General features: G+C 52.2%; 10 protein-coding genes across 10 annotated transcripts; 4 read left to right on the forward strand and 6 right to left on the reverse strand.

The window, feature by feature from the left end:
- Nucleotides 1–962: 962 nt before the first annotated feature.
- On the reverse strand, nucleotides 963–2730 carry NECHADRAFT_46259 (uncharacterized protein; the record flags this gene model as incomplete). The annotated part of the gene is made up of 7 exons (XM_003047080.1): nucleotides 963–1833; nucleotides 1894–2033; nucleotides 2091–2183; nucleotides 2243–2330; nucleotides 2391–2416; nucleotides 2485–2554; nucleotides 2624–2730. 7 exons carry the CDS (start codon nucleotides 2728–2730, stop codon nucleotides 963–965), a joined length of 1395 nt encoding a protein of 464 aa, XP_003047126.1.
- A 1215-nt stretch (nucleotides 2731–3945) lies between these two features.
- NECHADRAFT_83475 (uncharacterized protein) lies at nucleotides 3946–6324 on the forward strand (the record flags this gene model as incomplete). The annotated part of the gene is made up of 5 exons (XM_003046920.1): nucleotides 3946–4018; nucleotides 4074–4553; nucleotides 4609–5015; nucleotides 5087–5620; nucleotides 5692–6324. The coding sequence occupies 5 exons, from the start codon at nucleotides 3946–3948 to the stop codon at nucleotides 6322–6324; spliced, it is 2127 nt and encodes a 708-aa protein (XP_003046966.1).
- Nucleotides 6325–6423: 99 nt separating this feature from the next.
- NECHADRAFT_83476 (uncharacterized protein) lies at nucleotides 6424–7911 on the reverse strand (the record flags this gene model as incomplete). The annotated part of the gene is made up of 4 exons (XM_003047081.1): nucleotides 6424–6739; nucleotides 6813–7020; nucleotides 7094–7409; nucleotides 7465–7911. 4 exons carry the CDS (start codon nucleotides 7909–7911, stop codon nucleotides 6424–6426), a joined length of 1287 nt encoding a protein of 428 aa, XP_003047127.1.
- Nucleotides 7912–8793: 882 nt separating this feature from the next.
- Nucleotides 8794–10253, reverse strand: NECHADRAFT_46175 (uncharacterized protein; the record flags this gene model as incomplete). Its single annotated transcript, XM_003047082.1, has 4 exons — nucleotides 8794–9106; nucleotides 9168–9347; nucleotides 9479–9756; nucleotides 9813–10253. 4 exons carry the CDS (start codon nucleotides 10251–10253, stop codon nucleotides 8794–8796), a joined length of 1212 nt encoding a protein of 403 aa, XP_003047128.1.
- A 753-nt stretch (nucleotides 10254–11006) lies between these two features.
- Nucleotides 11007–12471, forward strand: NECHADRAFT_46365 (uncharacterized protein; the record flags this gene model as incomplete). Its single annotated transcript, XM_003046921.1, has 2 exons — nucleotides 11007–12223; nucleotides 12276–12471. The coding sequence occupies 2 exons, from the start codon at nucleotides 11007–11009 to the stop codon at nucleotides 12469–12471; spliced, it is 1413 nt and encodes a 470-aa protein (XP_003046967.1).
- Nucleotides 12472–12975: 504 nt separating this feature from the next.
- Nucleotides 12976–14916, reverse strand: NECHADRAFT_83479 (uncharacterized protein; the record flags this gene model as incomplete). Its single annotated transcript, XM_003047083.1, has 5 exons — nucleotides 12976–13107; nucleotides 13166–13717; nucleotides 13765–14273; nucleotides 14335–14799; nucleotides 14856–14916. 5 exons carry the CDS (start codon nucleotides 14914–14916, stop codon nucleotides 12976–12978), a joined length of 1719 nt encoding a protein of 572 aa, XP_003047129.1.
- Nucleotides 14917–16962: 2046 nt separating this feature from the next.
- NECHADRAFT_83480 (uncharacterized protein) lies at nucleotides 16963–18363 on the forward strand (the record flags this gene model as incomplete). Its single annotated transcript, XM_003046922.1, has 3 exons — nucleotides 16963–17272; nucleotides 17322–17533; nucleotides 17593–18363. 3 exons carry the CDS (start codon nucleotides 16963–16965, stop codon nucleotides 18361–18363), a joined length of 1293 nt encoding a protein of 430 aa, XP_003046968.1.
- A 182-nt stretch (nucleotides 18364–18545) lies between these two features.
- Nucleotides 18546–20719, reverse strand: NECHADRAFT_46056 (uncharacterized protein; the record flags this gene model as incomplete). Its single annotated transcript, XM_003047084.1, has 4 exons — nucleotides 18546–19643; nucleotides 19697–20102; nucleotides 20162–20534; nucleotides 20629–20719. The coding sequence occupies 4 exons, from the start codon at nucleotides 20717–20719 to the stop codon at nucleotides 18546–18548; spliced, it is 1968 nt and encodes a 655-aa protein (XP_003047130.1).
- Nucleotides 20720–21483: 764 nt separating this feature from the next.
- On the forward strand, nucleotides 21484–24025 carry NECHADRAFT_83482 (uncharacterized protein; the record flags this gene model as incomplete). The annotated part of the gene is made up of 7 exons (XM_003046923.1): nucleotides 21484–21571; nucleotides 21824–21948; nucleotides 22429–22747; nucleotides 22831–22856; nucleotides 22916–22952; nucleotides 23011–23467; nucleotides 23521–24025. The coding sequence occupies 7 exons, from the start codon at nucleotides 21484–21486 to the stop codon at nucleotides 24023–24025; spliced, it is 1557 nt and encodes a 518-aa protein (XP_003046969.1).
- A 1738-nt stretch (nucleotides 24026–25763) lies between these two features.
- On the reverse strand, nucleotides 25764–27415 carry NECHADRAFT_46033 (uncharacterized protein; the record flags this gene model as incomplete). Its single annotated transcript, XM_003047085.1, has 3 exons — nucleotides 25764–27174; nucleotides 27238–27303; nucleotides 27366–27415. The coding sequence occupies 3 exons, from the start codon at nucleotides 27413–27415 to the stop codon at nucleotides 25764–25766; spliced, it is 1527 nt and encodes a 508-aa protein (XP_003047131.1).
- Nucleotides 27416–27672: the final 257 nt, after the last annotated feature.

A 27672-nucleotide genomic window follows, 5' to 3' on the forward strand; every position in this document is an offset into this window, starting at 1 on the left:
ATTACCAGCAATGGTCAGGACGGTCAGGGTCAGACCAGCGAGCTCTATAGCGACCGGTCCAATCAACCCATACCATCGAATCAAGACGAATATCCTGCTCTCTATCCGGGCTCCCCTGGCTAGCATCCCGTTGGTTCCGTTGCGTAAGTAATCGCTCATGCTCGTGGCCATCTCCTGGAAAGCTTGAGAAAGGTCCACATCCCCTCCAAGCACCGTACTTAACCCAGGGTTTTGATTATCATCAACTCCCTGGAGCCATTCTGATTTGAAGCTGTCTGAGAGGAAGAATTGGACCAATGCCTTCTTGTCAAGTGAGGATAGGGTTAGTGTTAGCGAGTTCTCCATCACTGATCCGTTGGATATCGATATCACCTGCTACGTCCAACAACACCAACTACCCCTATCGCCTCCATCATTCGCCGTACTCTCCATCACTAGGCTCGACTTGACGGATGCTCTCGAATGAGAAGTTGCTTACATTTGCCCGGGCATTCGAATACTCGTACGCAGCGAGTCGGACACGGCAGTCGGTTATGTTGATATAGGACCTTTGTTATAATAATAATAACAAAGCAACAATAATAAGAACAAGAATAATAGCAATAGTAATAAGAATAGCAACAATAACAGCAAGAACAACAACAACAATAATAATAATAGCAATAAAAACAATAAAGATAGAGCTTCGCCAAGGGTCGCCGCATCCAAAGGGGAAGGAATTGGAAACGCTTTCGCAAAACCGAGCGTCAAAAAGTGCAAATGTTCACCGCAGCTTCCCTTGTAGGTAGAATAGGGAGGCGGAGGATAACCAGGTGGACCTATAGGAGATTCGAGCAAGAACACAACCCTCCCTCTTCGATTATCAAGTCTTAGTTACGTACGTAGTATGCAGCTGATCTTGGGAGCAATCCCAGTAAAGTTATCAAGTCCCCCATATTCTTCATACGACCTGCTAAGAACTCTCACAGTAGGAACCGAAAACCACGCGGGTGAGTTAACAAAGAATCATCCCCATTGCTATCTTGTTCCTGCTTCTCAATCTTCCTGTTCTCGCGAGCCAGCAGGAAATGAAGACCAGTAGCAGCGCAAATTGCCATGAAGAGCATACCAGCGCTGACGCCTAGAGCAATGGCATATCGCGGCGCAGCATTGGAGGGATAAAGGTACGAGGAGTATAACCCAGCAATCCCGGAGAAGGCGTTATTGAAGGCGATGGCTGCGGCACGCTTGCCGGGTGGTCCGTAGATGGTATTAGCAGTCCACACAAAGGCCATGTTGAAACCCGAGTAGATCCCCGGGATCATGATCATGGCGCCGAAATAGCGAGCACCAAAGTTGGTCGTAGAGGCGACAATGATGAAACCCGCCAGTGAGAACGACAGGGGCACCGTGAAATGCCAGTATCGATCCTGAGTACGGTCGGCGTTCCAGCAGATGGTGACCATGGTAAAACACGAGAGAAGAAACGGCGGACTGGTTAGGAGCAGGGTCTCGACTCGACCTTTGCCGAGGGTAGAGAGGACCGAGGGAAAGAAGTTGTTGACTGCGAGACTAGCGCCGGTGCCGTACACCATGACGACAAAGAACCAGTTCTTCCAGTCCTTCATGGCCATGATAAAGGCCCTCCAGGTGATTTGATCTTCCGACGAAGTCCACTCAGAGTGGGAAACTTCAGCATGTAGTCTGTAGACAGCCATCTCCTTCTCCTCAGGAGAGAGCCAACGTGTCGTCCGTGGGAAGTTTGGAAGTACAAAGTACGCGGAAATGGCAATAGCGACTGTCACGGCTCCCTCGAGGATGAAAAGCCACCTCCAGGCACGGAGACCTCTCAGGCTATCACCAGTCGGTAAGCAAAATGAGCGAGGCAGCTAGACCGTATCTGGGAGAACGTACCCATCCATACCATATACAACACCTCCGGCAATTAAGCCGGAGAAAGCACCTGAGATCTGAGAGCCGGTGTAGAACAGAGCCATCCTCTTGCTCAGTTCCTCCCGCTTGTACCAGGTGCTGAGCGTGAACATGGCGCCAGGCTAAAGGAAGTATGCTTTAGCAACAGACCTAATTGCCTGTCATTCAGAGGGACTTACGTAGAATGCCGCCTCGACGAAACCGAGGAAAAACCGTGCGCAGAGCAGGCCAGCAAAATTGTGAGTGGCACCAGCAGAAGCAGAGATAGCACCCTGTTTTGAATAGACTGTCAATTGGGGACTCTCGTGAGTAGATCGAGGGGCTAACAAACACAGACGGCCATGCAGACCGAGATGTAGAGAGCAGGTTTTCCGATCTTATTAAGCCAGATGTTTGAAGGAACTTGCATTAGAATATATCTATTGAAATAGGATTAATTGGTGTGTTGGCTCGAATGCCGACCGCTTTCGTGAGCTTACCCAGCGTTAAGAATGGCCACACAGGTCTGGGAACAACACGCGTTAGCTATGTTTCTCTCTTTCTTCTTGGATTATTGCTAGCTGGAATCCTTACGAGGTACTGGCTGTCGGTCAGGTCTATATCTTCCACGAGGCCTCCAAGTTTTGCCTGGGCGATAGTGTTTCTGTGCGTTGTGGGTTAGCTGCTGGCACTTGATGGCCTTGTAGACGTTCAATGGTGTAGGAAGAGGTACCGATCGAGATAATTCATGATGTATACGAGGACTAGCATCGGAAGCAGGCGGAGGTCAATCTTCCAACGGAGCTTCTTCTCTAGAGCTGCTCGCTCTTCCAGCGTCATGGTCGCGATGCGAGGAAACTCGACGGCATCAACTGCTGCCTGTTCATCGTGGCTGGACGAAATCACCAGATCCGTCGGGGGAGGTTTGTTGTCCATGCTGTCGAGAGACGTGGTTGTAGGTACTTGCAATGACTGGCGGCTGTACTGGTTGCAGAAATCAGGACAGGTTCGACGACCGCACTAAGTTGATGGGAAAGTTCTACGAGGGCCGCACCAGGTCTTATAGATCTCCTAATCCTGCTGGTCAACATTCTTCGGGTGTTGCTAAAGGACACTGAACTCAAAGCAACACCAGATACCGATGGACGTAGTAAAGTCCCCCGGCCGAGTACCCCAGATTGCCGCAATCGCTACTAGCCTTCGATGAAAACCCTGCCCATCCTAGTCAAGACTTCTTTGGGCCCGTGGTGGCTGGATTGGCATCGGCCGCTACGGCACAGGACCCTGAACTCTCCTTATCGGCCTCGGGTGAGGATTGGCTCTGTCGGCCGCTACGGCGTTACCCTTGTCTGCACCGTAGCGGCCGCGTTTGGTCCAGCCCAGTCTTCGGTTCGGCGGAAGTTGCGGTGTTGTTTGGGTGAAGGATTTGAATTGATCGATAGTTGATAGGTCGGTACGGGATCGAAGGCCAGGACATTGAGAGAGGAAATGGGTACATGGGTAGGCCACCAAGCCCTTCGACCTGCCATGACGGTGCCCGTTCGTATTGAGCCCATGGTCTATGAGTGGCATCAACTCACGGCCCTGCAGCAAGTGACGGGGATCTTTGCTTCTTAGGTCCATGGGTTTTGCGGGGTGCTCTGCGTCGATCGTGGGGCGGGGTGATCCAATTTACAGCACTTACCGCCACAGCGACAGAATATCGCTATCCAACAGACCCTACAGCAGCGTCAATCTAACATGGAGCTCATGGTTAGACACAGGAGATCTTCGAGGTCCAGTCAAAAAAGAGGATTATTTACACCCTTCAGGGTCAACATGGTGATATTGAGGCTGGCGATTCTTGCTTGTGTTTTTGTGTTGGTTGAGCGAGCTCAACCTCGGCTCGTCCTTCAAACGATCCGTGGATGATTGATGTAATTGAAGAGCCATAATTTACGGTGCCTTATCCGTGCGCTAGTTAGCACCCAACACTCGTTGTATTTTTATTTATAGTGATGTCCATGTCTCGTCAGGTTCATCCCTCCTGATGCATCTTGAACCATCCCACACGACATGCCCAAGTTCGCCGGTCGAAGCAACGCAGCATGCAATTACTGCCACCGCCAAAAGGTCAAGTGCAGCGGAGGTGCGTCCATGTTCCCCACCGCCTGATTAACCTGGGAAGCTTAATCCCTCTCTAGAACAGCCTTGCCAGCGATGTCGCCAACACCAGAGACACTGCACCTACCGCCCGCGTGGTGATCGCACGGTCGCCGTGTCTGAGAAGCATCTGGAACACCTCAACACCACTCTCAATGACCTCACCAATGCCATCAGAGTCACTGGCAACTCTACGCTCAAACCCACATCCAGGTCTGCCACGCCGAGGACCACCCGGGCGGAACAGACACCTCCAGCCTCAGCCCCAGCGACCCAGGCTCATGCTCACGCAGAATCCGAGAGCGAAGACGCCGTGGCTCCGCTCGTGGAGGACTCAACGGCCGAGTCGTTCATCCGCAAGCTCAAGGAAGTTCTGTCCAACGTCGGCAGGGGATCAGACAACCCCTTGGCCACCTCGGCAACGGCTTTCCCCGCCACCTCTTCTCCATATTCGAGCAGCTGTGGTGAAGGCTCGGCTGCTTCACAACGTCAACATGCCAATATGAGATTCGATACCACCCGTAGGTTCCCATCTCGCAAAAGTTTTGAGTCTCGGCCACTGACACAATGGCCCAGATTCAAAACTCTCGTTCAAATTACCCCCTTATCAATACGCCGTGCAACTCATCTCCCAGGCCGAGCAAAGCTTTGGTGATTACCATACCTTCCTTCGCAGATCATTCTGGAGGCGACTTCACGCGACCTACAAGAACCTGTCATCGCAAGCCAAGGATCGCAACTGGCTATGCAGGCTTTCCTTTGTCCTAGCATTGGCCGAGGCCAATAACCACAACAACCAATCTCTCACCATCACCTTGGATGAAAGTGGGGAGATCCCTTCATGGCAAGGCAAGAAAGACAACTCGGACGACATTTTCCACACGCTGCCGCCTGGGACTGAGTACTTTGAACAAGGGTTGCTCATGCTGAAAGTATCTTATGAAGACCCTACTGTTGACGATGTCGAGGCATTGAACTTGGCGGTAAGGAGATCTTGCCTTCCCTATCTCGCCAAGCGAAGATTCCACACGCAGCTGACTCTCTCCATGTCCAGTCTCATTGTAGCTTCATTCTAAATCGTCGCAAAGCCGCGTACGCGTATGCGGGCCAAAGCATTCGGCTTGCTCACAGTCTTGGCCTTGATCAACCAGCTCCGGCTTCTCTCTCCAACCTTGAGCGAGAGCACAGGAAGCGGGTATGGTGGACCGCCTTTTGCGTCGACCATGCCACCAGCACCGAACTATGCTTCCATCCGGCGTACGTTGGAATAGATGACTCGCTCGGTTACCCGGACTCTAGTGGCCTCTCCGCGGAAGATCTCGAGGAGTTCTTTGACCCGGACTTGCTGACAGCGCAAATCAAGCTTCTGCAAATCAAGGGTCATGTCATCACCGTGGTCAGGCAGTTGAAGAGCAGACACGTCTATCAGCGATACGACCTGCTCCATCAGTGTTTGGAACGCCTGGAACAATGCCGAACCAACATGCCGGCTAATCTAGCCCCTCTGCTCGAGTTCGACTTTCAGACCCTCCCGAATGCCATACCCGATAACCGAGTTCCTTTCTCGCTGTCTCTACGCTATCACCAGGTAGGGGGACATTTACCACGTTAAATTATCCCGGACATGTCGTAACCTTGCTAACTCAACGTCTTTCACAGTGTTACGTCTTGCTTCTGCGGCCTCTGCTGCTGCATCAATTGGCCTCTATGCTTCGCGGCGACATGTCCATATCTTTCAAGGAAGAGGTCCGGAATACAAACAACACCTGTCTCCAGGCTGCCAGGACCAACGCGAAAACCATGCTGCACCTTGCTGCATCGGAGATGTTGGTGGAGTACGGATATTGGGACTCTGTCCATCTATTTTCATGTCTGACCGTCATGTGTCTAGCTAAGATCATGGCTGGGAGGCTTCCCGGGCCGTTCGTGTGGCAAGGGACTGAACGGGACGAGGATGTTGCCCTCTATGACCAAGCACGCAAGGTGCTGGTCAACATGGTTCAATGCGGGAACATCTCATCAAGATATCACCTGGAGATGCTTACCGAAATCGAATCGATCGGAGATACCATGCTTCATCCCCGTCAAAATAGCAGCAGCAACTTGGATGGAGCTTTGATATCGCTGCCCGCAGCACAAGCCGGAAGTAACGGGGATACAAACGATGGCTCGTTCCGGGTGGGTGACATTCGATTAGGGAGAGAGCTTGGCTTTGACGACTGGGCGGAGTTGCTGGAGCAGCCGGTCATTGATTTCACATCCTTTGATATTTACTCAACATCACTTGGTTGACTGGCTGGTTCGGTTGGCTGTCGTTGTTGTTAAGGGGAGTAATAATAGGCTCTATTGTCTAGAGTGTACGGTTATAGTAAGAGCATAATATGCATCTTTCTACAGATTGGCGCGAAGGGCACGAGACGGCGGCGACAACTTTTGGTTTCTGTTCTTCCAACCGTTCAGGTCTCCCAGGTCATCGTGGTCCTGGGGATGGGGATACAGCATCTCGGTCTCTGGGCCCTTTCCATTCTTCCAGCTCCAGGCTTTCGCCAGGTGCTCAGGCAGCTTGCCCTCCACCATATCCACGACGTACTTGCCAATGATTGGCATCATCTTGAATCCGTGCGTCGCGCCGCAGGTCGCGATGTAGAGGTTCTTCGCAGCGGGGTACGGGCAGATACGGTAGTGGTAGTCCTTGGTGGCAGAGTCCCTGGTGCGGATTCCGGTAAGCAGAGTGGTACAATGACGCCGTAAACAAACTAAATAGACAACGTCTAACTTACCAACACATGCGAGTGGTGAAGAACTCTCTGTCACCAAGCTCAGGAAGGACTTCACGAAGAAAGTCCCGAACCTGCTTCTCCATCTCCACGGACATGCCATCATGGGGATGATCATTGAAACCGTGTGTTACTGATGCCCCTTTGACTGAAGAATATGCGTAGTTGGTGATACCTCGGTTGGAGACAACCTTCATCATGCCGTTCTCGTCTGGGGGAAACAGAAGTCCTTGGAAGGCTCTATGTTAGCACGAACAAGCGTACAACTCGAGAATGCATCTCACCCCCAACAGCCTCATCAACAATAGGCATGTTCTTGTACTTGTCCGCTTCAGCTGGCGTCAATTTGAGGACGCCCACGCAGCCCGCGAGCGCAACCGACTCCTTGCTGGCATCGAGAAGCTCGGGAAGACACGCCCCCGTTGATACAATGACCATGTCAGCGAAGTGCGCCTTGCCACTACGGCTGAGGGCGCCGACGCACTGTTGCTTGTCATCGTAAAGGAGCTTTTCAACGTCTCCGTCCAGTCCACTTGTAAACTGGACGCCTTCTTTGCGTGCTGCTTCTGTCATGCATACAAGAGCCTGGGCTGATGGAACCTACATATTGATTAGAAAAAGATGCAGGTGACGCGGCTCGCCAAGATCGACGTACCCATCCGGCCTCAGGATTCCAAAGATTCTCCCAGTCTCCCAGTTGGCCGGAGATCTCTGACCATGTCGATCGGATCTGCTCTCCAGTCATCCACCTAGAGCCCGTGAAGCCCAGCCTCTTGCCCATCTCGTAAGCTGCCTTGAGCCAGGCGGTGTCTTTCGGCGATGCCGAGCGAATCCAGCCAGACTTTCGGTACAGGCCTTTCAAGAATGACGTTTTGGACTGCCACACCTCCATGGCCTCGAGAGCGAGACGGCCATAGATAGCATCGGGGTAGTCAGCGCGGACGACCTTGTTGAGGTCCGTCGAAGCAGCGTCGTGGGATGGCGCAACAAAGCGGTCGAGGACGTGGACCGATTCATAGCCACGGCAGGCGAAGTGGTAGGCGGCGGAGCTGCCAAAGGCTCCTCCGCCGATGATGAGCATGGATGAATTCGAGCTTGACATTGTGAGATGGGTATGAAGGAAAACAGAATTTGACCTAGGCGAGGGATAACTTAATACAGTTTCACTTTGTAATTTATTGCATCATTTCCTGTAAACTGAGTAGATGTCCTTTTCAAAAGTCCTTACCCTTGGTCCAACCTCCGTGACCGGCTCACCCAACTGAACTTCTAGATGGTGGACCAAATACCGCGGGCCGATGAAGCCGTCCCAACTGAGTTTCATCGGCTCGGCCTAGAGGTTGAGATAACCTGGCACAGTGACAGTCGGCCGCTACGGCGATGGGGCCGATAGAGGGCCGCGATGGTCGACGACCCAACCCAACGGGGAACTAAAGCCGGATCTGCTGCGCGTTAACTCAAAAATCTCACTGTATCTGGACTAGCGTCAATCGTCGGCAATTCCAAGGTTGTACAACCTGATGAGCTGGATCAGAAGATCTCCGTAGCGGAGAGAGCGGTTTCTCGACCTCACCTATGGAAAGCTTACGGAGGAGGAGCTCCTTGAATTCGGCCAGGTCCTCTAGAACCTTCGCGACCTTGGCGGGTTGATGGTAAAGCAGTACAACGGTACGAGATAGAACTCTTTCCTCGCCTCTGCAGAGAGGGCGAAGAAGTTAAGAGACGTGATCGCCGTTTTCCAGAGGAGGGCGATACGGAGGTTGCGCCATGAAGTTACCTGGCACGATCCGAGCCACTATTGTGTGCGAATCTGGCGATTCCGAAGATCTTACTTTCTCTGATGATAGGAACCTTCACGGTTTGCGTGCTAGTCTTTCAGTAGCGATCTTTAAAAATTGGGAAATATATTGCTACTCTCGACCACTCGCCTGCCTACTGTAGCGCCTACCCTATTATAGGCACGTAAAAATATAAGTCTCGGAAATTACAAACGGCTCCATGTCCAGGGTAGCCTGCCTCCCCCAGCGCTATGCTTATCCTTCCAACCATCGAGTTCAGAAAGGTCTCTGAGTGGGAAGGGATAGGGGTCGGGCTTCCCCCCTGGCACTCTCCCGTCTTTCCAGGCCCAGAGGTCAGACCACTCCTTGCCGAGATTGCCTTCGAGCATGTCCGCCACGTATCTCCCAATGACGGGCAAGAACTTGAAGCCGTGGTTCGACCCGATGGTGGCAACATAGAGGCCCGTCGTCTTGGGGTAGGGGCAAACCCGGAAGTTGAGGTCCTTCGCCACACCATCCCTGCATCGTAGTTAGATAGGGTTGTTTATCGAGTTGGTGGGAAGGGGGTGCTATAACTTACCAGCATAGCTTGGTTGAAATGAAGGGGCGGTCAGCAAGCTCGGGCACCGTGTCCCGAACGAAGGATCTGATTTCGCCCTCGATCTCTCTGGGGCAGCCATCAAAAGGGTAGTCTCCAGTCGAGTGAAGAATGGAGGCACCGGGGAGAATCTTGTTCTTATAGTTTGTAATCGCACGGCAGCTGATGAGCTTTACCAAGCCGTCCTGAACTGGCGGAAAGATGATGCCTGGAGTGTTGTTAGGCATAGTCTTCCCGTCCGAGGGGCTGTGGTACCTTGCTCAAGGTTGGAAATGACAGGCATATCTTTGTACTTCTCTATCTCGTCTGGATTCAGCTGTAGAACACAAATCGCTGAACATTGTGCTTCAACCTCGTTCCTTGCGTCCACGAGAGTAGCCGTGTTGGCACCCGCCGCAATGACTACAATGTCTGCTTGATGAAAGGAACCATCATTGCAGATTGCGCCAATGCACTTCTTATTACCATCGTAAACGAGTTGCCTAGCGTAGCCTGCATCGCCGGATATGTACTCGACGCCGTTGGCTCGGGCAGCATTGGCCATCCGGAGGAGAGCTTCACCCGAAGGCACCTGCACAACATATATCTCAGCAGTTGTTCAATCTGCAGAACCGCGGATCTACTCACCCACCCACCTGCCGGGCTCCAAAGGTTCAGCCAGTTGGGGAACTTGCCCGTGACTGCCGGCCAGTTCTGCCCAATCTCCTGGCTTGTCATGTACTTGACGCCTTTGCGTCCTGCTTGTAGCATCGTCTTGCGCGTTGTCTCGAGCCACGCGTGCGTCGGCTCTTCCCCGGAGAACATGACTCCGGATTCATGATACAGGCCGGCAAGGACGGAGCTGGGATCTTTCCAGGCACCCAAAGCCTCGAGACCTAGCTTCGTGTATAATGGCTCAGGGTAGTCGACACGGATGACCTTGTTCAGATCCGTTGCGGCTGAGTCCTTGGATGGCGCGTCGAACCGGTCCAGGACCTTGATGGAATGATATTCTCGAAGTGAGAGGTGGTACGCGGTAGAAGTGCCAAAGACACCGCCGCCAATGATGAGAACAGAAGGCTTGCTCATGATTTCGACTGGCACTAAGTGCTTGAGGGCTAATTGAGGAGGATATCCGAGCGTTGATAGACAGCGTTGCGAGGGATATTAAATCTACACAGATAAGTATCCATCTACCGTCAGGCCGGAAGTCCACCGGATTTGCTTGCTAGTCGACACATGGGACGATCGCTGAGAAAAAGGCAACCGGATGCGAGGGAGCCTAAGAAACCCGCCCCTCCACTTGATTTCGACGCTCCTCGAGGGTGAGCATTTCCCAAGCGAGCTAGCGTCGGGCGGCTTTATCAACAGTCTCCGCGAAGCCAGGGATTGGGATGCACCAAGACCACCAGGTCAGATTCGGCCTAGAACACGCGAGTCAGACACTGCCGTCTCGCATCAGACTTCCCCCCCAGATCGTGTCTCCACTCGCAGAATAAGACCCTTGTATCAATGCAACCCCTTGCCTGACTTCCTCGACGCTGAAGTGAGCCTCTCGGTTATCGAAGCAATACGCGGGGTCGACCCGTACCAAGCCCCGGGGTAACGGGGGATCCGGAGAACATATCCTAGAGTTGTCCTCCTCATGACACTGATAACAAGACGGGACATGAGACCAGTCTGGAGAGCTTCCAACATGGATATTTAAACCTCACCAACACCACACCATTGCCTCTCACGCATCACTTTTTCTATCATTCCATCTGGCTCTTGGAGAGCCTTCTCTTGTCCTGTATACTATCCCGCCACCTTTGTTCTCCCTTTTCGAGCAGCGTTGCCGAGATGGAGCACACTACCAACACCACCACGGACTCTACCAGTTCAGGGCCTGAAGTCCCAGAGCAGAAGCGCTCCTGGTTCCGGTCCGTCGCCTTCCAGGTTGCCGTTGCCTGCTTTGTCTCTTTCACGGCCCCGGGCATGTGGGATGCCCTTGGTGGCCTCGGAGCTGGTGGTGCAGCAAAGCCGCAGGCGGTCTCCGCTGGCAATGCCACCATGTACTCGCTCTTCGCCGTCACCTGCCTGATCGCCGGCGGCATCAATAACCGCATCGGACTGCGTAATGCCCTGGCCATCGGAGCCGCTGGCATGCCAATATATGGTGCTGCGCTGTACACCAACAACGAACACCCCACGACATGGTTCCTGATCTTGGGCAGCGCCATCTGCGGCATCTCCGTCGGCTTCTACTACACGTCTGAGGCTACGCTCATGATTGGGTATCCGCATCCCCAGGACCGTGGCCTTTACTTGGCTATCTGGCAGACCGCCAAGGCTTCTGGTCCCATCGTGGGCGGTGCCATCAACCTTGCTCTCAACTCTCGGACGAATGTCGCGGGGTCTGTGAGCCGGACAACCTACATTGTCTTTCTCTCCATCATGTGCACGGGAGCTCCCGTAGCGTTCTTGCTGAGTCCTACTGAGCGGGTGTGGCGCAAAGACGGCTCTCGTATCCTTATTCACAAGGAGCCCACCACCAAAGCCGAGATGAAGGCCGTCTTCTCGCTCTTGCGGACCAAGCGGATGGCGCTTTTGGTGCCGGCGTTCTTCGTCAGCTACTTCTACCTGGGATTTCTGAGCACATGGCTCACAGTGTACTTTACCGTCCGGGCCCGAGCTTTCTCGTCCTTTGTCACAAACTGGGCTGGCGTCATGAGCTCATACATGATCGGTTACCTCCTGGATCGCCAAGGAATCAACATCAGGACCCGAGCGAAGATCGCATTCTCATCCATTCTTGTGGTCCTCTTGGGTACGTGGACCTGGGCTACCATCATGCGAGACAAGTACAACAAGATGGACGAGCCTCCCGTGTGGGACTGGTTCACGGACGGATTCAATAAGGGGTACCCCATCATCTGGTTCTGGGTGTTTGGCGGCCAAGCGTTCCAGCAGTTCTGCTATTGGGTGGTTGGTCAGCTCTCCAATGACATCGCGTCTCTCAACCGCCACTGTGGCATTCTTAGGGCATTTGAGGCTATGGGGCAAGCAATTGCATGGGGGTGAGTATTCTTCCTCTTACAGTGAACTCTGTGATAGACTGACAACGACTAGGATGCAATCCACTGACGCCGATCACTTTATCAGCATGGGTCTCAATTTCGGACTCCTACTCTTTTGCATATATCCAACCTGGCTAGTTCTCTCTCAGCTTGAAGAAAACATGGTGGTCATGAATGATGCGCAGGTTCTTGAGCAACCCGCAACCAAGGAGAGGGAAGTATCTGTTCCGCTGAAGGACGCCCAGTGAGGACTGGCGACTGCTTTTGGCACTGCCCAAGATTTGATGTTTCGGCTGTTGATGATCGACAAAGTTACTTCTACCAGGGTCGGAAGCATGGGGGCGTGACCTTGGCCTCTCCCAAGGGCATGTAGTAGTCCAGTCCATAGAGTGAATATACAGTGCGGTGGTGTGCTTGTTTTGCTTAAGGTCCCTTTGATCTTTTGTCTTTTAGTTTGTTAATATAAATATTGAAAAGTCATCTAACCTCTATTTTTCTTCGGGTAGAAGCTCAAAGCTGCCCTGCATTGCCTTAAGGAGACTAGCCTCATGAGATTGCTGGGGCCCAAGAAGCTCCTTGCGGTCTCACGGCCTTATCAGACGTTGATACAACTATAGTTCAGAAAAGGTTGACTGTGCATTCAAAAGTTTGACTAAGCTTGTTCTTTCGTCGGCTTGAACACGCTTCCATGGCCCTATTCCACAGCCGCCCAGAAGATGTCTCTACGCCTGCTCCGAATGCTCCCACAAGGCTCATGCAAGGCTCAAGGGCCACTTGGCATTCGGATCCACGTATAGCCTCCATAGTTCGGCCTGCCGGAAATGTGTCCCCATGTCATACTGCTTCCAAATTGCTTTGACCATGGTCCTAGCACGGGCAACATTCTACGAGAATGTCATTAGCAGCTTTCCCTGTCAACAGACTTCACGGGAGTGACCTTACGCCAAGGCATTTCAACTTTTGTAATTGATCCAAGACCCCCGCCACTTGGAAGCGGTCCTCGTCTCTCAAGGCCGAGGCTCCAGTGACGAAGAGGGGCCAGATGATGGGCGTCATCCCCCAGACGGGGGAGTCATCGGCAGTCATCAGTTGAGCAACTGCGGTAATGCATAGCAGGCAGTCCATGACTCTAGCCTGTACTTCGAGCCTATGCACGGGGATATCCTTCACACAGACGTAGAGTAAAATGAATGTGGCCTGTCGTCGCGCCTCTGCCGCCAGTGCGAGAATCTTTGCGCGGGGCATAGATGATTGGTCTTCCAGCAGCTTGGCTACTATGTCCCTCAAGTCCGAGAATTCCTGTATCGTAAGGAGGAGTTGTGTCGACCTCTGTCTGACATCGAAAAGACGGCATTCTAGTTCATTGCCACTTAAGGCGATATCGCTGGCCTCGATGTGGTGATTGTTTCTCATCCTAGCCAGATTGCAGACGGCTGCCGTAATAGCCATGACTTCACTTGAGCAGCCCATAAAGCCGTCGATATCCTTCGCGTTCTGGGTTAGAGGACGACTTTGCCCACATGGGAGGAATCCTAGCTCACCTCTACCCCGAACCCTTGACTGAGCCAAAACTCGGGTCTTTCCAACGGCCCCGGAGACTCCAGTTCTTCCCCAGTAGCGCAATTGACGGCGAGATAACCGAAGAACTTGTTGGCCCACCAGGAAATCCCTCCAGCCCACTTCTGGCTGCCGCACTCCTGAACTTTGGATTGGAGAATAGAGCGGCCCCCATTGAGGTGTTTAGCCCAGTCCGGACCGGACCCATCTTTGACCTCGAAAACACACAGCATAATAGCCGAAACGATCAACTCATCATAGTCTTCCACCAGGCCTGCGGCTACCTTACTGCGCAAGTAGATGAGTGCGTTCTCTTTCTGTGTCAATGAGACGACTTTATACGCCGCTGTGTCCCGGCACCTGTAGAAGGCTGCGACAGCGAGAATGGAATGCATAATCGACTCATGGTTGGTCGATAGGGGGATGATGATGTTTTCGAATCCATTGGAGGAATCGTTGAACATGGTGCATCTGGGACATATCTCGATGACGTCTGGGGAGGCCTGGTCAGAATGTCCGATTTAATGAAAAGGAGCTGGCCAATAAAGACTCACAATACATGAAAAGGATATCGTCCAGCGGAGACGAAAACTCGAGCGGCGCAAACCACGACGGCTCATCCACTATGAGATAGGCGGATGACGGAGAGGGGGATGTAGAAACAGTACCACCCCCCAGCATACCTCGGGATGAGGAACTCACGTCGTCGTCTGACTCGGCGTCCATGAATACACCCCTGCCAGTTTCTGTATCGGCAAAGTCCTGCGTACTGAAGTGCACAAAGTGAAGCGGTGTCCCGCGCCGCCGCGGAGTGTAGGTGAAACCATCAGAGCTAGAGATCGCCTGGTCTGCGGCCTTCGTATGCCACCTTAGCCGCAGGTCGTAGTGACACGGCAGCCGGAACCGGGCGCAAGATCTGCACACTGGTCTTTCTTCTTGCAGGACGAGGCTTGTTGGCATCATACCATTCCACCGTGTGGGATAGGGAAAGGGCTGACCTGAGCATTTCACCTTGCGCTCTATGCAGGGATTCGTTAGCTCATCAGGTTGGGCTATGGGCTCGACTCGAACTCACGCTTACACGACCAGCAGCCGGTCCTCGCCTTGGTTTTCCGGCGTTCTCCTGGAGTCTTCATCGTTGTGGACAAGGTGACTTGGAATGGAAGGCCGATGCGACAAGATCCACACACCAAGGGATTGCATCAGCTTTTAAAGACCAGTGGTCACAACCCCAACCCACAGCAATCCCTGCCACTAGACCTTGACGCAATAGTGACCATCCCTGGCATAGTCTAATGCTACAGTGGGTCTCAAAAAGTAACGACACATTCCGGGTTTCCCCGCTATATCAGTACCATCACCAAATGAGACTACATCTTCAGCGCCTTATTGCGCAGCCAAATGAAGGCCAATTGCATCTTATTTTATATCAATCTATAGATAATTGAGAGCTGTATCTTTTGGTATATCTAATACTTAGTATACTAGCCGTGGGCGTGCACAACAGCCTGCATTCTTCGCTTCATTGAGTAGACTAGGTTATCGATGACTTCTGGCTCAATCTCTTCCCACAGCTCGATCGCAGCTGCAATAAGAGCCTGCTTTGCTTCGTCGGTCTTGGGCATATATGTGAGCTCTGGATATCGCTTGCAAATCCTCTCTTTAAGGATCGCCCATAGGTTTTCTATGGGGTTGAGATCCGGGCTGCAAGGCGGCCAGTCTACCACCTCGGCCCTTCGACTCTTACACCACTCATAGATCCAGTCTCGTACGATGTGGGCTATAAATGTGCTGGCGTTGTCATGTTGGAAGTAACTATTCCTTATCACAATCCGGGGAAGGTATCGCTATAAGCATGCGAGGATAATCTGCGCAGTTACTCCGCCGCGAGGGCTTTCTGGATCGCCGGCTAGGGGGACCATCGGGAGGCGCCTGCGATGATTAAAAGCACTAAAGAACATCTGTGAGTGCCTTGTCGGTTGTATGCGTGTCTGAATATTCTTTCTGAAGAGTCTCTCGTGCTAGAAATAATTAGAAAAGTCGTAGTTATGAAAAGAATATATACCGGTTTATAGAAAACCTATGTATGCCTCTGGCCCTCTCCTCGAGCGATGATAACCTCATCAGAGAAGGTCTATTTCTCCCAAAAGTCCTCAGCCATATGAATATACCGCCGTGCAAAGCGTAGATGCTTTCTGGCGTTGGCTTTACTAAGGAAAGGTCGAAGAAGAGACTTATAATATATAATTCCTTCCTTCCGTAGGTATAAGATTAAAGTTGCCCTGCAGCAGCTTAACCCGGCTTCCTCAATTAATTCACGTATCTGAAGATGAGGATCTTGGGCAATAACCCTCAAAATTCTCCTTCTTTCCCTCTCTCTAATGATGCGCGGCTGACCGCACTTAGGTTGGTCCGCGGCACTCTCTTGGTCGCGATATCTTCGTACCACACCGTAAATTGTATGTCGAGAGATGCCTTCTTCCCGCGCGATCCGGGCGGCCGACACGCCCGAATTATATTTCCAAATAATCCTCGTTCGCGTATGAGGAGAATGATGTCTTTTTGGGGCCATTTGGACGTAAATTGATTGCGTGATGAATGATTGAAGTTGGTGATGATTTTGGTGGAGGTAGAAGTGAAAGCGGGGTACGGGAAAATGTGTCGTTACTTTTTGAGACCCACTGTACCCCTCTCAAGACCCCGGAGATAACTACAACGCCCCAGGGTTAATCACCTTGTGCTGGTCTAACCCTCTAGAGAAGGGACACTTTTGGCCTATCGCTTTTCTTTGCCGTTTCCCAGAGACTATCCACAGGCATCGCGACACCCTAGACACCAGTGATAAAGCCGCGAGCTTCCGCAGCATCCATGATGGCGCGTGCCTTATCTATGGCGGTAGAAACCAGCGAGCTTCTTTGGCAACTGCACAGAGCTCAGCAGATTGATACGAGGACCGGAAAGCCCAGAGACCTTGAGCACGCGCGAGGCAACCATGGCGATCGGATTGCGTGCGAAGCCCGACTTTCCCCGGACCCAGCTGGGCATTCTTCGTAAACATGAACCCCCTTCTATTCTTCACCATAAAAGATTGCCAGACTAACTCGATTTCTTTTCTTGCCATAGTTGCCTGCTGGCTCGTAGAGCCCCTGTCGATGAACTCCATCATACCTTATGCCTTCTCCATGGTCAAGGACATGAAGCCGACCGCGAACGATAACGAAGTCGCCCAGATACTCACGCTGATCTTCTCAGCCTATTCCTTTGCTCAATTTGCAACAAACTTGCTATGGGGTCGCGTGAGCGATAGCATCGGCCGACGGCCTGTGGTCCTGATCGGTCTGGCTTCGACATGTGTGAGCATGTTGGGCCTCGGACTCAGCCGCAGCATCCCGGCCATGTTTGTCTTCCGTGTGATGGCAGGCTCTCTGAGTGGGAACATTGTCATTGTGCGGACTGTCATTGGCGAGATTGTACACGGAAGGGAAAATAAAGGTATGGAAGATTACCATGGACCAGTATTCGGAATCTGACGAGATTGTAGCTCGCGCTTTTGTTTGGAACCAGACTGTCTATCAGGTAGGGTCAGTCTTGGGTCCTTTGGTCGGCGGCTATCTGGCTCAGCCATGTCGTCAATTCCCCGAAATGTGCGACGCGAATTCGTTGTTGTATACCTACCCGTTTGCCCTACCGAATCTCGCGCTGTCTGCCATGGCTGCTCTAAGCTTTGCCGTCGCCTTCTTTCTTGTAGAAGAGGTATTTTTACTGGATATCACGAATACTACCGCTCAGACGATAATTAATCATTGCCGCAGTCCTTGGAGAAGCCCGATGATCGCAAGATTATGGGTGGGGAGGACGACGAGTCCACGGCTCTCCTTTCAGCACATGAACCACCGCGCAGCCCTAGCTTTAGAGACGCAATAAGCTCTAAAGTCATCCATGTTGTGTTGTCGTATGCCTTGATGGCCCTTCACACCATCTGCTTTGACCAGATCTTCCCCGTGTTCATGGTTACATCGCGCGCAGCTAGTCACCCACCGTTCTACCTCGATGGAGGTCTTGGGTTCGAGTCAAGCTTGGCTGCCAGCTTAATTTCCGCAGCTGGAATTGTCTTTGTTTGCCTGATGATCACTGTGTTCCCGGTGGTCGACCGCTGGCTGGGGAGCCTACTATGCCTTCAGGGCAGCGTCATGATATACCCCATTACCTATCTCCTCCTGCCTTATCTTTCTGTTCTTCCAGCATCTCCAGCCTGGATCCCGATCACTGGTGCATCCACAATCCTGCTAGCCAAGGCTGTGGCAGCTGTGTTTTCCTTCAATGAAAACTCCGTGCTGCTCAGTATGGCCTCCCCGTCTCGCAACACGCTCGGGATAGTTAACGGCATTGGCCAGACGGCTGCGGCTGGGGCCCGGGCTCTTGGACCGGCTGCCATGGGTATCTTTATCGGTCTTGGTGACCGTGTCGGGTCTGGAGCCCTAGGTTGGTGGTTTCTGGCTGCCGTTGCTGCTGTTGGTGCACTTCAGGGGTTGTGGGTTGTAGACGAGCCCGACGAGCCCTCCAACGAAGCAGATTCGGCTTGAGTGAATAGAATAGTTGCGGCGCAAGGATATGCCGGAGGAGCGTAAAGACGAAGGAGTTTTACTGTGTCATAATATACACGTCGCATGTTGGTGGATAAGACAATCTGCCTCTATCCCTATGTATTTACAATGTTATTCTTTTAAAGTCTAAAAACTGGCCGTGCATAGAAAGTAACCGCTGCTTAGTTCTTACGGCAGAGACGGCCAGTCTGCTTCGTCACATAGCTTTCCTGGCCGGTAATGTACCAGCCCTCGCTACCCACAGCAGTAGGCGCCCAGAATAGATCCTTGGGGTCAACCTGTTTCTTAATCTTCAACAGACGCTCGTAGTTAGATCCAAAGAAGGACTGAGCGAACTCGGGGTCCATGACGTCGCCCTCGTTGAGGTAGCCGCCGGCGCCGGGGCTGACGTCCTTGAGGCGCTGGACGAGATCGCCGGTGAGCTTCTTGTGAATGGCAGCAATGTCGGACTCGGACGTTTCTTCGGTCCAGGTGAGACCGATGATGTTGAACATCATAACGTCACGCCAGGCCGGGTTGACGGAGCTTGCGGCCGTGTTGTCAGGCTCATCCGCATTGATGTTGTAGTGAACCAGGAAAGCGCCATCCTCAACGATGGAGCGAACCGTCTGGATAGTCTTGTTCAAGAGCTCCTCGTCTTCCCAGTTCTTTCGAGGCAAGAGGCGCGATCCAGTTCGGGCATAAGGGCTACCGACTCTGGAGACTGGGAAGTGACTAGTCCAAGCCGGGTACAAGCTGTCATGCTCGAAGAACTTGAGCTGGGGATCAACACCCAGGGCAGTCCACTCGTCAATCAGAGGCTGTACAAGCTTCTTGAAATCAGTGAGCTTCATTCCTGGGACCATGAATGGCAAGCCTCGCCAGGCATAGCCACCTCCGGGGAGTCCAGACATTCGGCAGTAACCGTAGGCCTTGGCAGCGGAGAACTCAGGGTAGCGTCGCCAGTAGGCTTCGATGGCCTTCCAGAAGGTGTCGTCCGTAATGTTCATGGCCAGAGTGGTGGTATCCCACGTCATGCCGGAAAAGACTGTCTTCTCGTGGACCTTGACCGTCATCGAAGTGACAACACCCCAAGTAGCAGGGCCGCCACCACGAAGAGCCCAGAAAAGATCTTTATTCTGAGTCTCATCCGCAGTGATGAAGCGGCCGTCGGGAGTGACGATGTCGACGCTAAGGATCTGGTCGGAACCGAGGCCGTGAATAGGCGACACAGGAGAGTGACCTCCTCCTACGGCATAGCCACCAGCCACGCCAACAGTCTGGGAAGTCACAAGTCAGTCTTGATTCTAAGAAAACAGCCTTCACAACTTACACGACACTCGCCACCAACAGCGGTATAGCCTTCGCGCTCAGCAGCCTCGTAAAGCTCATGTACCACGACGCCGGCCCCGAGCTTGAACGCCGGCCCAGTGTAGCGGCCTCCAGCGGACTTGTAGTTCTTAATAACTTCAATGTCATTAAGATGATGCGTCCAGAGTGACAAAGCGCCCTCTCCGGTGTTCTTGCCAAGAAAGTCATGACCAGTGTTGCGGACAACGAGACGTAGGTTTGCGTTGCGAGCAAAGTTAATAGCCAACTGAATTTGGGCCACGTTGGTGATGTTGAGTGAGTACGATGGAAATCCTCCGAGCGTGCAGTTCTTGCCGAGAGCAGCGCCTTGGGGTTCACATGTGGCACCCTCGAAGAGAGGGGACATGACCGAGGAGGGATCCACGACGCTGTTGCAAAGTGTCAGCAGAGTATGAAGCTACTGAGGGAATACGGGAATGAAACTCACTGTGTGTCGGATTTGTTCCAGTTGTCAATGAGGAATTGACACTTGGTCTCGTCATAATGCTCGCCATCGTAGCAGGCAGAACCCAGGGGCACCGTCTTGATCAACGCGCCACCGCTGAGAATGTCCAAGACCTTCCAGACGATGCTGCTGGGATAGAGGGCATCGCCAGGCAACGCCCTGCACTTCTGAGAACTACCGACGGCTCGCTTCTCTGAGGTGGAGTCGTCGTCAAAGTAGAACAGCGAGACATTGCTCAACTTGAGGTCCGTGAGATTGGCGAGTACATCCTCAGTCAACTGGATGCTTTCAAAGCCCGTGTGGGAATCACCCGCAGGAACATCAGCTGCTGGAGCGACATTGGACTGATCGGCGGCTGGCCATGGGATAATTTGATTAGCAAAATAAACTCTCGCATAGCAAAGCTAATTCTCCAACAAGAATGTTCTAGAAGAAGCAATGTGACGTACCGACAGTCTTGCCATCGACGACAATGGTTTGGGCGTTGGAAGAGGACAGGAGGAGGGCCAGAGCCAACCAACTGGACCGCTGGATAAACATTTTGAGAGACGCTGATCTTCTGCAGAACAACGATGCTATCCCGAAAAATGAATCGACGTTGCAGATAAAACTACTTATACGCAACCTCTCATTCGACGACCCGACACCGGCGGAAGGGTAGGATCCTATTCCCGGGAGAACCCTGTGGGCCACGCGAGGAGTTCGAAATTGCCGTCCAGGATTCCAGGTTGTTCGTCTAGGCGAGTTTACCGATGCCACGAAAGCAGCGATTTAAGTCGGGTAATTATGCCGACAGGGAAAGTCAAAGTCTTGGCCAAAGTGCCGACGAATGGAGCATCTCTTCTGCCTCTCCCATATCTGTATATTTTATTGCCGATCAGCGGAGTACGACGCTGAAGAATTGACAGGGCTCACTTCTGGGCTCGGGCGAGGCCCCCTTTAGCGCATTCCTTCAGCTATCGATGCATCCTTCAATTTCCGTCTACGCAGGGTCTTGGAGTTGGAGCTGTACTCCGTAGTTCGCGTCGTGGTGTGCAGTGTCATCCTACGAGTTTCGCCGCAGCTATCAAGTACACCTATTCAACTCCCCAAACACAAAAGGTATCCTCTTGCGAGGATGAACTAAATGCGAAGAGGAGTTTCGCAGTGTCTGAGCCACGGTACAAGGTCAGACGCCTCAGTTGTCAATGACAAATCGACGACTGGATGTGGCGGATGTCATTATCAAGGGAGGCCCCGACCGCTCCTTTGTCTACATAGTACGGAGTAAATCTAGGCGCGACATGGCCTCGCGCAGACAAATAATGCCGCAAACCGGCATTAGCAATGTTACATTTCCCTCCCAGGTTTCTGTCATCCCAAGTTCCCAGCCCGTGGCTCCGGGTTTCCAGGGTATGGTTTGCCCGCGTCGTGTATTTCCCTGTCGGGCGTAGCACTCGGGGAACCAAGGTTATCTCCACCAAGTAAGCGGCTGAGGGATACGTGTATAGTCATTGGGCTCGCTAACTGGAGACCTGTTCGCCTTGACGAGAGCCTTGACCAACGGGAATAATCCCTATGAACCCCTGGACGTCAAATTCCCAAATTTGGACGATCTGCTGAAGATCTTTCCGTTCGTCGGGGAACTGGTTCTACCGTGACTAGGGCGAAGACTAGCATGGGTTGGAAACAAGACGGATTGCACTAAGTCCACTCATGCGAAGTATGCCAACTGGAAAAGGCACGGAGTAACCATAGGCGATGTCAGAGAAGGGAGGCAGCCAGATACTGTAAGCACACTAAGGGTCTGGGTGGTTGACCTCCCTGACGGGTCTCTAAAATCGTTGGCATGAGGCTAGAGGTGAGTCAATCGGCATTAGAGAGCGATCTAAGCTGGCGGTTCGACCTAATCGACGAGTTAATCAGGGAAGACATTAAGACACAAGATCGAAGTCGTGCTTCGGCAAGGCCATCTTGATCGGCTTCGGGCCCATGAGCGGTCCAAACTTACTGATCAGCAAACTGTAGGCTCTCGCGCCATCGTCAAATGCAGATGACAGCTGAGGATTGCGCTGATCCCTTCCCCTAGGAACCCAAGTGTCGCAACCCTCGTCGAGAGTGAATCCTACAGTCCCGCAACCTGCGAACGGTTCTCTGCAGGGTTTGCCTCGTTTAGACAGTAACGTAACTTAGTAAAGTGGGTTTGACATCTGTAAGGGGCATGCAGCTGGACATCTCGTGCACACAATCTGATATTTTTCTTTGTTAAGATCGCTCGAACCCCTTCCCCACGATGGATCTTCCATCCTACGATCGTCTCACCTGATACTACTGAAGGGAACAACTCGGAAATCGAACGACCTCTGACGACTCTATCTTTGTGTGCGCAAATGCGATCTGGATGGATGGATGGCTCGGCTCTTGAGCAGAGGGGCCTTGGACCCGGTCCGTACCCCGATGTTGCCAAAATTCCTACACCGCCGCTGCAACGGACGGGACTGTTCATCATCTTTTTCTTCCCTGCCTTGTCGACGGTGACTTACGCCCTCCGGGCTTACACTCGCATCACGATGCGTACTTTTGGCTTAGGTACGTCTTCGATCTTATCAGGAGAGACGAGGATTGTTTCTGTCAACTATTCGAACGTTCTTCATGCTGACTTTCTACTCAAGATGATTGGCTTTGCGGTCTAGCACTGGTAAGAGGCTACACGAGTGCTATCAATGAGTTTTCATTGTGCTAATTCATTTGGCCTAGGTCGCCGCGATCTTGGTGTCGTCTACTTTGTTCATGTGTATGTCCTCGTCCATCCATACTATATACCCATCTGCTAACAACGTATGCGCAATTAGTTTTCAAGCTCAATTACTACGGCTGGGAGGACGACAAGGTCCCAGATTTCAACCCCAGCGCAGGTCTTTGGTGGAATTTCGTCGAGCAACTATGCTATAATCCCGTCCTCGCGCTCGTCAAATGCTCGATCCTGGTCTTCCTCCTACGTCTGCAAGGACACGACAAGACCATCTTCAGGGTCATCTGGGGGCTGATTATTGCCACGATCCTCCACGCGGTTGCCATCTTTTTCGCTGCCCTGTTCCAGTGTGTACCGATAGAGACAAACTGGCACCCCGAGCTGAGAAAAGACCCCGATACCAGATGCATCGACAACAGCTTCCACATCATTCAGTCATCATTGACAATTCTGATGGACGTAATGGTTCTGGCGTTGCCGTTCTGGATCTTCTTGGGCCTTCGAATGAAGCGCGGAGTAAAGGTGGCGGTACTGGGCATCTTTGCCATTGGCGCTTTGTAAGTGGATAGAAATCACCTCTGACTTGATACTAATCACCATGTTGACGCAGTGTCCCAATCGTCGCCATCATCCGACTCGTCAACATCTACAGGCTACTATACCACAACGAAAAGGCCCGACACCACAACATCGCCTACGTTTGGACAGCCGTCGAGGTTAATCTTGCTATTGTATCCTGCTCCATGCCCGCCCTCCGACCGCTCTTTAGTCGTTGGTACCCTAAGCTCTTTGGCAACAGCTCGGAGAAGTCGAGCGAGAAACCTTACGGCAGCAGCTGGATGGCATTCTCCAACGCCAACACGAAACGGACGAACCGCGAGGGCCATTCGGGGGGCTTCATGCTTAACGATCTGCACCCGTCGCGGAAGCACGCACATACTGAGATTCGCGGCGTATCCCCGACCGGATCTGAGGAGGAGATTATGACATATGATGGTATCTTGCGGACCACCAATGTCAATGTTGTTTATGAAGATGCGAAGCGAAGCGAGGTTGGCTCCAGCGTATCGAATGAGACATACCCCGAACGCGTCGAGGCAAGGAATGTGGCATAATATCGCGATAATGGAGTTTTGGATGAGAGGCTAGATAATCACCCCCTATGTTCTACGGATGAGCAATTAATCAACGCCCACCTATACCTTTTTGCATCTGATGTCGTTGCGAGGATGTGCCTTAATCAGTAAATAGAGACAGGTATGGACCAAATTTCAACACCTACCCCTGGTGGTCGAGCAGCACAAACTATACCCAACACTGTCGCAGATTTGGTGTTTCAATGTCTCGGCCGTGGCGTTTGTACATTCGCTCTTAAAGCCAAACGAGATGCACAATCTATTCCAGCGACAAGACCCGTCACAGGTGAGCTCGGGCTGACTATTGAACTTGCAGAGACCCCTGAGTAAGTTGGGTCGGGGGGTTGTGAGCCCCCTTGTTTCTTGACCCCCGGTCTTTGGACCAGGGTAAGGCGCACCGATTGGATTCGATCAGAAGAATAGAATATCCAAATTCAACAGCCAACCGAATTAATACACTGATCGGGGGGTTCAAGAAACCAGGGGGGTTCACATCCCCCCGACTCAACTTATGGCAGATTGCATATCAGGGTCCGGCGGCAGAGCCTAGACATGTCAGCAGCGTTCGTCTCATATGAAGGGACCGCGACAACTTGCCATCGACATAAGTCTTGTTCCGACCATAAGCATTTGCGAATCCAAAAGTCACACCGTCATCCGGAAATACAACGTCGCGTGCCTCAAGGCTAACGGCTTGTTGAGCCGGCCAATCGAGGTACTAACGCCATGCATTATCGCTGCGCTGCTGATAGTCGTAAGGATAGAGATGATGACGTTGAGTGAGATTGGCATTTCTTTCATGTAGTAGAAGATGGACATGATGCCTCCCAGCGAGATCAGACTGACCAAGCTCGAGAGAAACTCTAAGCCCCAGCCTTCTGCTGACAAAGTCTCCCATCGTTGATACTCGACGTGGACATGATTCTCTCTCTGGTAATTGGAGTCTGATGATCCATACCCTGCATCATCAAGCTGTGGCGTTGGATGGCATGCTGCCGCTGGTTTGGGACTACAGTGATCGCTGGCCATTTCAACTTAGTGGGTGTCTCGCTACGGTTGGCAATGGAGAGCGTTTGAAAGTTGAAGGGCGAAAGTTTTAAGCTGTTTAGGTCAATACAATGACGCTAGGCCCTTAGACGAAGGCATTTTATAATAGAAGCTGGTTGTACGAGATCGCGCGGAGCTATCTTATTCATCAGACAGCAGAGCCTCGGATCGTGGCTGAGTGGAAGCAAAAGAAATATGAGAATAGGATCGTGAAATTCTGCATTACGAGGTGCTACCATAAGCTACAGTAAGAGCCGAGAAAAAGCCCAGCCAGTGTAAGACAACCGTCGCTTCAGCCAGGCTCATCTTGTCCTACATCACTCCATATGAGGGCTTTGCCTCGTCTTATGTTACACAGCTGGGGGGGAAATTAGTTTTTCAGGCGAAATCCGGGATTCCCTTTTCTGAAACCGAGCTCCTGCTGCTCTAAGCTGAGTTGGTGTTGAGGTCGGAGCGCGGCCCGTTCAGGGGGAACCCCTTTGGACAAACCCAGAAGAGCCCATTAACTAATGTCAAGGCGCCAATTTTCCTTGCACAAATTTCATTCAAGGATATCCTCCGACCGGGATACTATCAAGTTCAAGGTATTACAGCCAGAAGGCCAGGTTAGTGGAATTAGATTACCCTGAGGTTCAGAAGACAGCTTGAGGCTTGCAAATAAGGTGTCGTCTCAGGCTCGCGATTCAGGACTCTTCGAGCTAGTGGCGCTAAAAGATGCTGGTGCTTCATCCGTCGCAAGGAGCTCCGAATGATGAAAGACCTTGCCTTCAAGCGTCCGCATAAAGAACTTGACCCTTGTCCTGCGTATCTTTCCACCATACACCCCAGCTTGAGCACTTTCTGAAGGCTCCGATATGAGTCGGTGGATCCTTCGTTCTTCTGGTGGCATGCCAGGACATGCAACTGGCATTGGTGATAGTTGTCCCTGGTCATCCAGTATCGCACCATGCTCGATTTCGATTAACCGTCGTCCGATAGCATGCATTATTTGGCTCTCCCAAAGGCTCTCCCGCGGTACTCCATGCACCTTGATCAGCCGCAGAGCTTCTAAGCGCGTGGTCAAATCCCGACACTTCATCACAATTGAGAAGAGCATCGGCGTAAAGGCCATCTCGAAACAAAACGCCAACGACCGTTTGTGATTCGTTTCGATGCGTGCAGACTCTTCGACTATTCGTTTAAAGTTGTCCACGTGTTTGTCGTAACCCGACTCCTCGGGGCAAAAGGCCATTCGAGCCCAGATCTGGCAAGTCTGGTGACGCATGACGAGGAAGCTTCTCTGAATGTCCGTCACGGCTGATGGTTTCACCTTGCTTTCCCATTTGTCAAACAGTGTCTGCCATTGAGCCAGAAGTGCCTCGGTTCTTTTTTGTTCTTCGAGGAGGCGAGGATTTACTTCCTTATGCCTCAGCTCACCGACACAGTACTCCTCGCCCCATCGAACGAGCCGTACCGTTCGGTTGAAAATATCGTCAATCATACCTTGAGCGTCTGAAAAACTAGAAAACTCTGCTTCTCTCGGTATTGGATATTCCAGAACATTCAGGTCTGGGAAGTTGGCAAAGTCTCCACCGAAGAACAGTGGGACTGCGCATAGTCGTCGGAACATGGGTGCCAGGTGTTCCGTCACCCAAGTTTCAGATATGCACTGCTTTAATATGGCAAGGCCGTGGTTGCAGTGTTGGACAGCCAATCCCTGGTTCGATTGGAGGAGTTCCATGCAGACGAAGAGAAGACATACCAATAGTACCAGCGGTTGGTTATCCATCTTTTTCAGCTCTTGTATTGCCGTGTTGTAGTGCTTCAGCGCGACGGTGTGTTGTGGTTTCTTCCCAGACTGGACCTCAGCTTCTACCTCCTCGTAAAAGGAGCTGATTGCGACGACGGAGTGTTTGACGGCTGGTTGAGAACAGCAGATCTGCATGACAACCTTTGTCCAGAATGAGGGTTCAATAGGGCCAGAAAGTGATGGCCCTGCAACTTCGCAGAAAAATTGCAGGGCCCTTGCTTCGGTCTCGGTTCCGCCGTATTGGTAGAGAGATCGAGAATTGGCCGGATCAGGGGTCCACGGTAGTATGTACCTGTCAGGCTTCGGTCGAGAGTTGTCCATATTAAGGGTCCATGGAGGCAAGTACCCATCACACTTTCGGCCAGTCTTTTCACACCGCTGGCAAAATGGCTTGGCCTCGTCACACTTGACCTTGCGTATTCTAGAAGGGATCAGTGTTAATAGCTGCCTCCTCCAGTTATGGAACGCATAGCGGTCACTTACTTGCAGGTCAAGCATCCAGTGCGGACCTTGCGGCTGCCTTTTCGCGCCATGGCGTTGAAGTGGTGTCGGTTGAGTCCGAACGAACCTGTGAGACATGGCTGAGAGCGGGGGGTATATATTGGACGGAGACGGACCTCGGGGCCCAGTTGAGCTACCGAGCCAATCATGATGGATAATTTGCCAGTTTAAAGTGCGAGGGCGACAAGCATAATTAGAGTCCGAGCTGGCCAATGGGGAATTAAGAACGCCTGCCAAGACGACTCCACCATGAAGGATTTGGTGACATCGCTTAACAGAAGGAACTTCG

This window comes from Fusarium vanettenii (genome assembly GCF_000151355.1).
Source record: "Fusarium vanettenii 77-13-4 chromosome 8 genomic scaffold NECHAsca_17_chr8_1_0, whole genome shotgun sequence".
Classification (NCBI taxonomy): Eukaryota; Fungi; Ascomycota; class Sordariomycetes; order Hypocreales; family Nectriaceae; genus Fusarium; species Fusarium vanettenii.